General features: G+C 40.8%; 1 protein-coding gene across 2 annotated transcripts in view; it reads right to left on the reverse strand.

Annotated features, from left to right (window-relative positions):
* astn2 (astrotactin 2) overlaps nucleotides 1–14,565 on the reverse strand; it is a 491,396-nt gene that overhangs the window by 61,477 nt on the left and 415,354 nt on the right. For both annotated transcript variants that reach the window (XM_030065131.1, XM_030065132.1), the window contains exons 18-19: nucleotides 13,892–14,025; nucleotides 9,349–9,497 (exon numbers count right to left, since the gene is read on the reverse strand). In XM_030065131.1, coding sequence (XP_029920991.1) covers nucleotides 9,349–9,497; nucleotides 13,892–14,025 — 283 coding nt within the window. The remainder of the gene's footprint in view (nucleotides 1–9,348; nucleotides 9,498–13,891; nucleotides 14,026–14,565) is intronic.

Here is a 14,565-nt window from a genome sequence, read left to right on the forward strand (position 1 = left end):
AGTTGGTTTGACCTACCGCTGTAGAGGAATGCTGAGCCCCACACTCACCCGTCACCAATACCCATCCCACAAGGGTCTTTGTGAATGCTGCCTCTGCCTCGGTGTGCCATCTAGAGGCCTGAGTAATGAGTAATCCATTGAACTGGATTACTCATTTTAGCACATTCATCACTCAGGTGGGTGAAATCATACACAGACTTTTTTCTGTGTGTTGTCTTCTGCGAGTGCTGAGAGGAAGAGATAATGGGGCTCCATTAGCTCTTCCTAAAGAGTCCTGGAACTCAGGTTTTAGTATCAAGTCCTGAGCAGCAATTACATCAAGTAAATCAGGGACTAAATCAGGATCTGGGAACTTAAAGTGTGGCCATGATGTTGTCGATGAAATACCTTTCAAGACCCATGTAATGGCCTACACAGCGCTGTGTAAGCTATTGTACTGGTAAAGTTCCAGATTTACCTGACAACCATGAAACAGACAATAGTCACCAAATAACAAGACTGATCAGGACCAAACCAGGCATCTGTCTGCTCATGTCCCTGAAGGTGGAAATCCCAGCTTTAAAATGCAGAAATGCAAGGTTTTCAGGTATGTAAGGGCGATCAACAAATGAACTTTTTTTTTCTTATTTTGCCACAGGGAGGATGAAACTAAGAGGTTCTTGTGCTTATCTCTAATATGATTCCTGAGATCAACTTTAGTGTTATTTGAGATCATGCCCATCAGCTAGGCAAGAACAAACCACTGGGATAGATATTCACTAGAAGTCAAAAATAAACTGGTGCCTTGGCAAGCTTTCGCAGTTAAGAGAATACATGAAAAACAAGCACTACAGATTGACACTGCTGACACTGCTAGATTGACTTCTGCATTGGTCTCAGGTTTTCCTGCAAGATCAAGCAGTGGCTTGTTCTTCCAAATTTGTAATAGGCATGAGTTCTATGCAGAATAGCAAGATAAAGGAAATTTTGGTTAATGAGAATTAGTTGCTAAGGGATAGTAATCTTCATAGGGGAAGTTAACAATAATGGGATCTTTCAGGAGCTTCATATTGTCACAGATTGATGAGGACCCTCTCAAGCTTTACAGTATATTCTGCATGGGCCCAGGCCTTGGTGCTGCTGGTGGTGGTGGAGGAGGAGGATGGGATTCTGGGTACTGATGAGCTGCCAGTAGAGGATCATGTCCGTATAAACAACAAGATTTATAGACTGAGGGCTCAGCTGCTCTCCTAGCACATCAAAGCAGCAAGTCTATCTCCTGGATGCTGCTGACCTCAGAAAGAAGATTTGTGAGGGACATGGGAGTAGCCTTCAAGAAATAATGCCTTTTCACTAACCTACAACACTAATCTGTGGGCAGATCTAAGGGTATTGGAGACAGGGGCCTAGGTGCTAATGGTTTGTACAGATGTGAGCAGAGGAAGGTGGTGCTACAGAACGACCTGATCCCTCTAAAGCCTCTCTGTTAAACAACAGCCACAAAGACAAGGCAAGAGAGGGGATGTGAGAGAAGTCAACAAAGGAAATGTAATGTGAAAAAGCCAGTTTCACAGGCTGTGTGAAATAACATGGCAGTTTGCAGGAAGGGGTACTAGAGGAAGTACTGAGTTGAAAAAAAAAAATAAGATGATGGACACATGGGTTAAATCAATGAAGGAAACGAAGGAAACATCTGCATTTTCTGTGTTGTTAAAGCATGTTTTGTGATCATGACGTCTTTACTCAGAGGTCCTGGATTAATGTCTTATGCCTACACCTACGAAAATAATTCTATACAATAACAATTTGAACAAAAGCAATATGTTTCCTTTGTCTCCAAACGCAGGCACTTTGTCCATATACAACAAAGGAGAGAATATCAGATGTAACAGATGACTTGATACCACTTCAGATTTGGATCGTCACTCCCAATAAAATGTATAAACCAGTGTTACAGAACTGTGTTATGGAATTTATGTCCCTGCAAACGTCTTTGCAGGGACATAAATTAATTTAAAAAAAAAAAACCCAAAAAAACATAAATTAAAAAGCCTTGGGTGCAGTGGTAGCTAAGGTGTGAAACACGCTAATACAAAAAAGCATAGCTGAAAATGCATCGCATCACTTACATAAGGACAGACCTCATATATTTGTCTCTTAGTCATAAACATTCTCACTAGACAATTAGAAAAGGACAGGCTGTCACACTCTGTAAAAAAGAACTGAGTGACTCCTCAAATATTGTGGACTTCAGAACCTATAATTTCAATGTAGGCACACAATGGAAGTCAGCTCAATCTGCCTCACCTCATTGTTAACTTGTCTCTCATTGGCTGTTGGTGGTCTGTCCTCATGGAATGATTTTGCACAGTCCACAGGACTTGTTCAGGACCCATGTGGACATTGTACATATCAAAATGATGTTATTTGGCCCAATTCAAGTGTGTCCATAATCTAAGACGTTAGAGAAAAAGGCTTGTGACTGGAGGCTCACTTGAAACACTTGACTGGTTTCAAAAATAGAGGCAGGGTAAATGAGAGAAAGCTGGTAATCCTACATCAATAGCTACCATCAAGGATAAATATTGGAAATACTTGTTGGTTGGTGGTGTCATATTTAACCTTCATTTCTCTATATTCTCTCCAGTGCTAATAACAATAAAATAACCAAGGCTTAGCCACAGGATGTCTTACTGTCTACTCTTTGCCCATAACCGTTCATTGAAAAAAACAAAGATGGATGGCTGTCGCCAAAAAGTCAACTACTTGGCCTGTGGTCTGTCTGTCTCCTTCACACAACAGTTCCTGACAGCAGACAATAGAGCAGACAAACAGCAAGCAGAGCTGACGCGGAGCAGACAAATTTCATTTCAGCTTCCAAGTTAATGTGCATGCTTGTTCATACATCTCGCGACCCGCAGTGTACAGCTCTGGCAGCTTGTGTATGTGACGCTTTTTCCATCTAGAGTCTATTTTTTGGCTGCCGTGTGCAGTAGAAAGACAGAAAGACACGACAAAGCACATGAAAATACGCCATACATTACATTCTATCGATGCTGTGGGTAGTCTAGCTGACAAGTAATGAATTGGCTACTTTACTGGTTTAAACCCCAGAATGTACCTATTTTTGTAGCTACAAAGCATAGTTTAATAGGGGCACATTTACTCACTGTGAACTATGAATCAGGCTCACTGACTACCCAAGCAGCATTGCAGAGCTAACACTATTTAAAACTGTCCTGGAAGGCATGCCCTTCCAACCAATCATAGAAACTTTAGGGGAGGGTGAGTTTCTTCAGCGTTTCTATTAAGTTTGTGAATGCAATTCAACATTCACAGCAGTACAGTATCACTTGTACACCTGTGGCAACAGCCGAGAATGAGGTAGAGAAGTTTCTCATCCCTGCATTGCTGAAAACAGCATATTCCAAACAGAAGCCCGACATAATAAGGATTTTGGAGGAAGGATAAAGAAACAAAAAGGAACTGATAAAAAGACAATGGAAACAAATAGTGTCAGTACCTAATATGAAATGTAAAATTATTCCACTTGAATCAATGCTATCTATAGCATTGCCTTGGGCATCAAAAAAAATAGCCCAACCAGTGACATTTCCAGGGAAAAGTCAGTCTTTACTGGCACTGCTGTCTGAATTGAACATTTTCTTTGAAGTGATCTTGCAAACTACAGTAGCTACAATGGCCAGTCAATGTGATCATCAGTGGTAGAAAGAGTACAACAATGACCTACCCATAACAACTGTAACAACTGTAAACCTCTGCAATTAAAACAAAGTGCACAAACACAGTTCAGACAGACTACTATTCTCTTCTTTGCTAACTATCTATTCACCGTAAATGACACAAAATGTGCTACAAATGTGCTTAAAGTAAAATTGCTGAATTTGAAAAATACTCATCAAAGTAAAACTACAAAAAATTCAACACACTCTTCATTTACAGTAACCTGTGTACATGCATTTATTTCCACTTTTGGTGACAGCACAGCTATACTTCAAATTCAAAATAATGCCTATTAGGAAGTAAATGCCGCAATACTTCCAGCGACAGTATGTGCTGACCAACATCTGAGACTGTGGATTACCATGGACTGCGTGGAATGAAATACACAAAGACATGGATTGTTATGTGGAGCCATTTGTTATTATCATTTTGAGATTCCATCTCTTATGCTACCAACATGGCTTGTGCTAATGATTATTAGTACCACAGTTTTTGAAAAAAAAAAAAATAACATTGTGAGTTGTTGGACAAGAATACAGACAATGTATTGAATGGTTTTGAAGGACTGTCAGCAATTTTAAAGGGCCTGCCATGCATATAAAATGTGGCAATTTTATATAGAGGTTAAGAGGCTCATTATCCTTGGCTTTCCTCTACAAATTTCAGAGTTTATAGAATTCTATTGTGAATTATGGAGACTTTGGCTATTTGACTAACACACACACACACACACACACACACACACACACACACACACAGATAGATTGATAGATAATCCTCTACTGCTGTGTTGTATTATATGTGCTCCGCTTATCATAGAACATTATCATGGCAGTCAAAATACTACTTCTCGGTTGCACTCAAAGAAATCAGGACTGACGCAGGCCACATCAGTTTGTTATGTTATAGACAGGTGCTGTTTGCATATTCATAGATCTGTGTCTACTAAATGACAGCAAAGGTATAGCATTATATCTATGCCATCTTAAGGAATGAAGAGATTTTTTCATGGAAAAAAAAAAAAAAAAAAAAAAAAAAAAAAAACTTCTGGTCAACAGAAGAAGACTTCTTTCACCAAGCAGCTCCCAGAGGGGAATGTGTGAGAAATTCAAGAAGAGCACTGCTGAAAACATTGAACTCATTCAACGTTAAACAAATGTTAAAAAATTACAGCGAATGAGCTTGTGGGGCGTTAAATTCATTTGGCAGGTGTGTAAACGTTGGTGTGTGGCCAAACTAAGGAGCAGTCAATTTTTCTGGGTGCCAACCAGCTGTGTGGAAGATTAATTTGTATTAGCCACAGGATGACCGGGACCAAGAGACCAGAGACCTCCTTCACTATCACATTTATTCTTGCTGCTAATTTTTACAATATGGTCTTGGTTTCAAACATTGACCTTCAGTGAGAATCTAGTTGTGGGTACATAGAATACGATTCCCATAATTTCAAAATAAGCCAGTAAGTGTACTAAAATGTTAAATCTATTTTCTGAAGCTATTTCAGACAGGCTACACTTGCTTAATCCAAAATGGCACCTTGGACAGAGCTGGGGTGTTTTTTTTCTTCTTGTTTGTTTGTCTTGTCAACAGTTGTACTTAATGACAACAGACCAGTCATCCTGACATCTGTGGCCATGAAGTCTTGTGATAGGCTGATGCTGGCCCACCTGAATGATATCACTGTACCCCTCTGGACCCCCTCCAGTTTGCCTACCAGACAAACAGGTCAGTGGAGGATGCAGTCAAAACTTTGACAGCCTAGGGACATATTCAAGAATCCTATTTGTGGACTTGAGCTCAGCATTCAACACCATCATCCCAGAACTTCTGCACAAAGAACTGACCCAGCTCACCGTGTCCACCACCACTTGTCAGTGGATCACCAACTTCTGACAGGCAGGCAGCAGCAGGTGAGGCTGGGGAAACTCACATCCAACACCCTCATGGTCAGCACTGCAGCCCCCCAGGGATGTGTGCTTTCCCCACTGCTGCTCTCCTTCTACACTGCATCTCCAAAGACCCTTCTGTCGAACTCCTGAAGTTTGCAGATGACATCAGCCTTATCCAGGGCAGTGACAAGACTGCTCACAGAGGAGTGGTTGAACAGCTGATGGTCTGATGCTGTCAGAACAGTGGAGTCCTATTCTATAATCTCTCAGGACTTGAAGTAATATCGACTCCATCGAGAAGAAGGCCCAGCAGATGATGTTTGTCCTATTCCAACTAAGGAACTACAAGCTCCTGCAGGAGCTGATGATCCATTTTTACTCAGCCATCAAGTCTGGTTTGGCCTCAGCCACAAAGCAGGACAGGGGTAGGTGATAACAGTTTCTCAGAACTGAAGAAAAGATTGGTGCCCCTGCCCACCCTGCAGGACACCTTCAGAGTCCAGAGACAGGCAGGCAGAATCAGCACAGACCCCATACACCCAGGCAGTGCCGGCTTTACCTGTGTTGGCGCTCTAGACAAAATTACGCCCTTGCGCCCTTCCATGCCAAGGAAACTACCAGGAAACAGGCTGTCCTCTCTCACTTACATATCTCTGATGAGCACTACCTCCTGTGAAATATCTCTACTGTGCAATTTAAAGGTAATTAACTCAGATGTGCAATAGAAGCGTACAAATTGCTGTACACTGGTTATAAATTATTAAGCCATAACAACACTTATGCATGGTGGTGACATACCTTGCTGTATATACATACTTCCCTCCAGTATTCTGTTTATTATTCCTATTTATAGTTTTTTTTGTTTCTGTTTTCATTTTGTGTGTGTGTGTGTGTGTGTGTGTGTGTGTGTGTGTTATAGATGCAAGTAGAAGCCTCTGTAAACCAAAGTCATATTCCTTGTATGCATAAGCACACTAGGCCAATAAAGCTGATTCTGATGTACTGATGTTGAAACTCCCTAGTCAAGTTAGAGGTATCAGTGTCATGGAAGAAGGAGTATTTTCCCTTTCATTTCCAAAAGTGAAGAAGAACTAGTCCTCGATTCAAAAAGTCCTTACAATTCCATAAAACCACCCCTGCAATCACTTCCAAGTTTGTATCAGCACTCCTGACACCCCCCCTCACCCCCGTTTTGGAGAACAATGGAGGTTTTGATTCAGTCTCTTAAGTTAAAAAGGGAGCCACTCAGTGGCGAGTGTATATACGGTTTATGATAGATGATCCTAAGGTTCCTTCCAATCTGGAAGAACCAAGAGATGCCTTGCCAGCAGTTCTCTGCATGATCACACATACATGCACACTCACTAATGCATGCACACACTAGCATCCACTATGAACACATACATATACATCATACACACATCATTTGTCATCACTACATGTGTTTCGAGGCATACATTCATAACTAATACAAGTCTTTCTTTTTCTACTCAGCCAATTCACAATTGTTCTAACTTCTTCCAGATACTTGAAAAAAGTTTACAGAGAGAGAACAGACAAGAAAGACAGAAAAACATGACTAATAGAGTCATAAAAATTCACCCAGGGAGAGATAAAATGTGACTAAGGGAGACATAAACAAAGTGATAAGATAAAAAAGGGATAAGACAGTGACTTCTAATCTGTATTACACCGTTTCTATTACTACAAAATTTATAGTGGTGACTGGCACATAGAAGAGTGAGTCACCCACACCATCTGCCTCTTCCTACCTCACCTCTGCCAGAATGCCTGTGTCTAGCTGCCTGTACCCTCTCTTCACTCACTGGTGCCCGCGCTTCATCAGCACTCCTCACAGGGGTGATGGATAGGCTGTCCACACTGTCCAATGACTAAAGCCAGCTACTTCCAGACCATCTCATTTCTCCATTATTAAATTCCTTATCACCCAATCCTCTGACTCACTCCCACCAGCAACCCCCCATCACAACCACCACCATCACCTCCCTAGCTCTCGAATCAGTGGTCAGCACCATTTATGCTACTTGTCAAATTGCCCTGCTTCATCTCTTCTCATTCCTCTCTCTCTTGATCCCCTCCGACTGTCCCTTTTCCAACACTTTGACCTCATTTCAACTTTAAGCAGACCCATCAATTCAGTCAGCATCATTATTCCATTACTCATTACAGCATTATGCCACTTACGCCATTCTCCCCTCCACCCGTCTCTGCACAGTGCATGTACCATTTCCATCTCTGTGTCTTTTCTGTCTCTTTGCCACCTCACAATGGCAAATGAGTTGAACAAATTGTCTTATAAAGAGATGGTCAAGTGCAGGTTATGTTGATGTGAGGTCATATATAGCTATGACATGTAGCAATTTGAAATTACCAGTTTGGGCTTATGGTAAAGCTACATATAAAGCACAACCAAATGTGGTCTGGCACACTTTTAAACCCTTCACAAATATTTGTATGGAATAAGGCTGCTCATATTTTTAATCATTAATGAAATATATATATTTTTGGTGTCTGTGTGTTTTCACCATGAAAACAAAACAGTGTTAAGTGTCACAATTTTTTTTGATAAAAAGATGATGCAGGCAACTGAAATATGCTGTGTGTAAAATCTGACTGAGATTGAAGCAACTCTGTAGGAGATAAAGGTAAGAATTGTTACGATGCAGAAAAGGCAGAAGAGCAGTCTAAGAGTAAGAAAAAGAAGAAGTAATAGAAGAAGAAGAGAAGGCAAAGACAAAGTGACAGATGTCGAAGCAATAGGGTTCCAGGACCTGCAGTGCTTAAATTGTCTTTACCTATTTATTCCTATTTAGGGTCATGGGGCCTGGGGTCTTTCCCAGTATCCATTGGATGGAAGGCAGAGGAACACCCTGGACAGGCTGCCAGTCTGTTGCAAGTGGCCAATAAATTTTGATGCGGATGCCAATGCGGAAGTGGCAGCAGAGGCACTTCCTCTAATGCCATCTAGTGGCATTATTCTTTTCATGGCAATTTTACTATGGCAATTCTTCATGGCAACTGTGCCATGAAGAGAGTAAATTGTTTTTTCCCTTGGTTATATTTGCACATTGGCAGGTCACCTATGCATCCTTTTACTTTGACTCCACCCTTTGCCTTAATCTGGCTCCTCTGGCTCCAAAAAAAATTGCACCATGGGATTATAAACACTTCCATTCACACCAATGGGAAACTTCCAGGGGGAGAAAACTGGATCACAGAAAGAAGGCCCAGAAATCAAACCCAAGACATTCTTGCTTTGGGACCACAGTCCTACGCCAGCATTACAAATGAATCCCTCTCTGTCTCATGCACTCTGCGTGTGTGTATGTGTGTGTGTACACATGCAACAAAAGAGGGAATACTAAAGTCAAGTAAGCAAAATGTTCTTGGCATGATATTGCTTGATAATTTTAAAGATATGTATTCAAATGTGTTTTGGAGAGGCTGTTACTCAAATTCTAGTTTTAGTTAGGACAGCCATTTTCAGAGAGTGTGGTCATTTTGACACTAGCAAGCAAACTACCAAACTTGCACCTTGATTCTGACATGCAAGGACATGGCATCGAGAAATGTACATCAAAGTGACAGAATCTTTATGAACCTGCCTGATAGACATCATAGTGACAGACAAGACCATCACATCTCAGAATAGTGACAGCAAATCTCTGCAATTATAAAAAGTAAATCAACCCAGGTTTTGAATTTTGTTTTCTACCTGTGTAGACCTCTGCCTCCGATGGGTCCTCCACTCGCTTATGCTGGATGATGTAATCTGAGACTTTGCAGCCAATCAGAGGCTCCACATCCACCCACTCCAGGGCCACCATCGTGCTGGAAGGCTCCAGGTGAGGGGCTAGGCGCAAACTAGCAGAGCAACACAGAGATGACGAGGAAGAAGGGAGGAAAGGAGAAAAAATAGTGAAATTCAAATACTGTCACCACTACTTATTCCCCAAGTGTGGTGAGAATTTGAGGAAAGTGGGTGAAGTGTGTGTAGAAGGTGTATGATTGCCCAATCTGTAGACTTAACTTTGGAGTAGAGAATTTCTGGACATTTTTGGCAATCTGTGTATATTTAATTTCCTCATTAAAAACATTTTATCACTCAGTCTCATGTATCTAAAATGCCCAAAAATTCAGTGCAAGTCTGAGTCACATCTGGTGTCACTGAGTCTCATGTCATTCACCACAGTAAAAGAATTTCAACACTTTTTTACAGCACAATTGAAAGCTATTTAAAAAAAAAAAAAAGAAAGAAAAAAAAACTTATTAACATTATTAACATTCGAACACATTATTAACACTCTAGTTTCAAGCCATTTTCAAGTACAATGCACTGTTTTTAACCAAAATCTTGTAAACTGAGCTATGGAGCAACATACACTTTGCATGCTGGGGCTCTGTGCAAAAGTCCCAAATATTGACCCCTAAAGGGCAGCTTTTCAACATATTGATCTCTCTCTGTGACATGTACATCTAAATTTGACTTTTTCCATGACCTGAGAATCACCACTTATTTTGCACTAGTTAACATAATGGAGGAATGCAAGCAATTTCACACTGCCCTGCTGGGTGGTGAGGCAGCAAGTGGAGTGGGGAAAGTCATGAACCGTGGAGCTGAAGCTGTGATGCATGAAGCCAGATAAAACAAAAATAGTGCAAGCCTTATCTATTATCACTGAGTGTTAATTTGTTGGCTTTATTAGTGGGCAAGGTGTAACCTAGCACACTCATGTTATTCTCACCATTTTATATTAAGATGACTGCTGCAAGCAATCAAGCCAATGTTCTGCTGCTGCATATTCTTCTTTATATAATAATTATTATTAGAGTGAATGCCATAACCAATCAACCTATTGTCCCCCTGCACGTTCTTGGTCTTATTACTGTGCTTACATCAGACAAACTGACATGTGAACTAATACATTTACTAACATAAATAAACCATGAATTATAACATTAACAAAGACTATTGTAATGCATACAATCAGCTGCATTCATGTTGTTATACATGTTAACTGATGTGTTTTCCAACATGAATTAAGCATGAAACAGTGACATTATCAAAGATGAGTTTGCATTAAAAGCACAGTAAACGACCACATTAAATAATGATTTATATGTTTGTCAATGCCAATCTTTTGTCTAAACTGAAACCATAACTCTCCATGTACTATATAAACATACACTGTATGGATGAAAGTACCAGGACCATGCTCTTAATCACTGAATTCAGGTGTTTCATTCAGTCCCATTCCATATTAATACCTATAGATGTAGAATGGGACGTCATAAAAGCTCCTATAGGTGTAATGTGTAGCTGGCCCAATTCTTTTGTCCATATAGTCTTTGCATTAACAAAAGTAACAATGTCACAACAAACATAACCTAACTGCATAGGGCGCTACTCATGTAACACATTGTTGTAAGCTACAGTTAAGTGTTGTAAAGGGTGTAAACGTGTAGCCACAGCATACCAGTGCCAATCTAGGACAGCATAGTGTTCCCTCTCATGTATTATTGCTTAAATACACACTAATAAAGGAATGTTCTGCTCAGCTAGTGTGGGAGGTGTTACGATTCACTCTAGTTTTCAGGCTCTTTTACCCAGCAAATTGTGCTGCAACCAACTACTATTAATGCTCCTATGGGCAGGCTACAACTCCAAGTGTAACTACAAATTCTGCTGCTAGTATTTGTCAGAGTACAGCTGCTAGCACATTTCTACTATAACTGGTACATCTACTACTGCTACTATTACTACTGCATTGACTAATGACACAACTACTACTTCAAGTGTTACTACACTGCACCACTGCCACTACAACTACAAATGCTACTATGATTATTGCTACTATTGCTACTAACCTGTGGGAAAAAGATAAAAAGCCCAATCAGACCATAGCTGCAGAAACACGAGCTTGAACTGACCCATGGAACAATGACAAAAAAAATTTGACCCGACCCAAACCCAGCAGGTTCTCATGGGCCCTTGTCGGGTTTGAGCTGACTTTGAGAACTCTGAGGGTTTTACTTTCATGGTTGTACTGATAGCAGTAACAAAGGCGTTGAAATCCAGGGATTTCCTCGCTGGAGTGTGGTCAGCTTACTTTTGTAGTGTATAATTTTCAGAACCAGTGATAACAGGGGGCTGAACAGGGAGTCAAAGCCACAGGAATACCTTATTAACAGGTGGAGTTTGGGGGATTTCAATAAAGGCCAAACAACTCAGCTGATCTCATCCCTTTTAAAAATACTCCTTGCTACATGACGCGCTGGCATTTTTGAAAAGACCGACTTCTGCAAAGACAAATCAGTGTTCTTGGCTGAGATGTGCAGTCCATGCAGAATAGACCCAATTTACACTGCACAAAGGGACATATCGCATGTCGCCAGTATGTCTCTTATGCTAAAAACCGGGTCACCACATTCTTCATGCATAATGATACTGATGTCATATTTTGGAGGACAATAATCATTCACACAATAACAATGCAGTTACAGCAAACTTTGTAGAATAATATTGATTCCATCATTTTGCCGGCTGCCTGTAATTTATTTTCCTTAAACGATTTTCTTAAATGAAAAGCTTGCATTCAGTTAGTCATTACTGTATTAAAATTGCACAATAGTGCCACAATTACCAAATGTGAGAAAAGCAATAGTCTTTTTCCATGATTTACATGTTTACATGATGGCGGTATAAACTGACAACTCCCCACAATAATGCTGACTAAAGTAACCTATTATTTCAGTTTCCAAAGAGAAATGTGAAAATGGAGTTTACTTAAAAACACACAAACACACTTGTTTCATGCCTCAACACAGTCTGATTTCCCCAAAACAATTACAGCCACCACTCTGTACTACCACATCATGATCACCGCAGCTATGGCCCTTTAACTGTTGGAAATAAAAACTCAAGGCTTCAGGTGCACTGGAGAATTGTTGGAAAGGAGAGGGCACAGGCAGCTGGACCCAGCAACCTGACTTTTTTGGATGAGGATGTCGAGTGATGATTAATGATGTTTTCCACTGTATAAACTTCAAGCTACAGCCAACCATTTCGGTGTGTCCAAAGCATAGAGGTGTCTGTGCTTCTGCAAGAACCTGATGTGGGTTGCATAAAATTTAATCTAGGTATGCACAGTGGATAACATGCGCCTAATTGTGTGAAAATGGTCATCATTTTCTTCAAACAAGATAGAACAACATACAGGTCCTGCTGCTCTCTGATGGCTATATAAATTTGATCAACCAAATGAGAAGACTGTCATAAACTGATATTTTACTGGTATTATTTATATTATTGGTATATTATTGAAAGTACAATTAAATCATGTTTTTGATGTACATGTACACGTTTCTGTTGCTTCTATTCTAAGGTATCTGGAATAACCTTGTTTATGAATTAGTAATCAATTATTAATACATGAAAAGTTACCCTTGCAACCCAGTACATTTGTAATACATGAGTAAAATTGTGCAATCCAGTGCTACGGTATTCAAATTCCTAAAGCATATGTGACTCAACTGTTGGTAAAGATGAACGAATGAACAAACTGTTTATGAATATAATTTATGCTGGCATGTAGGTCCAACTATACATGTATTAACTTTAGGTATACCAAGTACAAATGACATATTTGTAACAGCTATTTCAGTTTTTAACTCATGCCACTAATGTCGGTGCAGTCCCCTGAGTGACAAGAACTAGTTAAATGTGATTATTAACTAATAGTAATATAAACTTACCACGTGCCAACATAGGAATAAATTATTCAAAAATGGCCTGTTCTACATTCATTGTTCAATTAAATGCTCTAATCGTGGCTTTATATACTGAAGTTTTGCCCTTTCAACTTTCTGTTCTCTCTAAAAGTTCTGAGGGCAACAATGGCTGGACTGTATGACTCACAACAGTCCCCACAGTATTATTAGGACACCTTGGATGAGAGGATGTTCTTTCTAGAGTGGGTGTAAGGGCCGACTGACAGCAATTAGAACCTTGGGGACTGTGCTTGTATCTACAACTTTAACAAGTCCCCTCGAAGGGACTAGATATGAGTCAATAGAGACAGGTAGGGGTGTGTGTGTGTGTGTGTGTGTGTGTGTATGTGTGTGTGTGTGTGTGTGTGTGTATGTGTGTGTGTGTGCATGTGCCTATGCAAAGGTGCATGTGGTGCATCAGAGCAGGCATTCATGAAATCTCTATTGTGCTTGAATTCGTAGGTGTCAATACTCATGCTCACACTTACACTGGCTGCCTGAGGGGACTGCAGTTGGGCAGGCCATCTTTGCTGAAGGCACTCAGGTCACAGCGACACCAGTTGTCAATGACATCGCCCTTTCCAGCACACCAGTATGAGCTCATTGTGGCGCTCTTGAAGGCCTATAAAGGGTAACAGGTGAGAGAAATGCAATTATCTCTTGGAACATGCGCTCCTTGTCCTCCCCCACCCCACCCCACACCACCCACCTTCTCCACCGGTGTCACCACTGACTCATTCAGGCGCCATGAGGCCCCTCTCCCAGCACGCACACGCAGACACGTACACACACACACACACACACACACACACACAAAGAAAGAGGGTGGGGGGAGGTCTCACAGCTTTCTCACCTCCACCAGAAAAGTCACAGTGGCAAGGGGGGCATCTATGATGTCAGAGTGTAAGCTTCCCGATGTTACTGAGATGTTCCTGCCTTCCGGTAATTGGGATGAGGGATGTGGAAAGGTCAATGTATGTAGTGTGTGTGTGTGTGTGTGTGTGTGTGTGTGCGTGTGTGTGGGTGGGTGTGTTTGTATGTCTATCTGTCTATGTACACATGGAGGCGGGATGATGGGTGGGAGGGGAGGGGACAGATGGAGAGACAAACAGTTACAGATTGATACAGATTAAGAAGGGAAAATAGACTTTTAACTCTGAAG

This window comes from Myripristis murdjan, chromosome 12 (genome assembly GCF_902150065.1).
Source record: "Myripristis murdjan chromosome 12, fMyrMur1.1, whole genome shotgun sequence".
NCBI classification, from domain to species: Eukaryota; Metazoa; Chordata; class Actinopteri; order Holocentriformes; family Holocentridae; genus Myripristis; species Myripristis murdjan.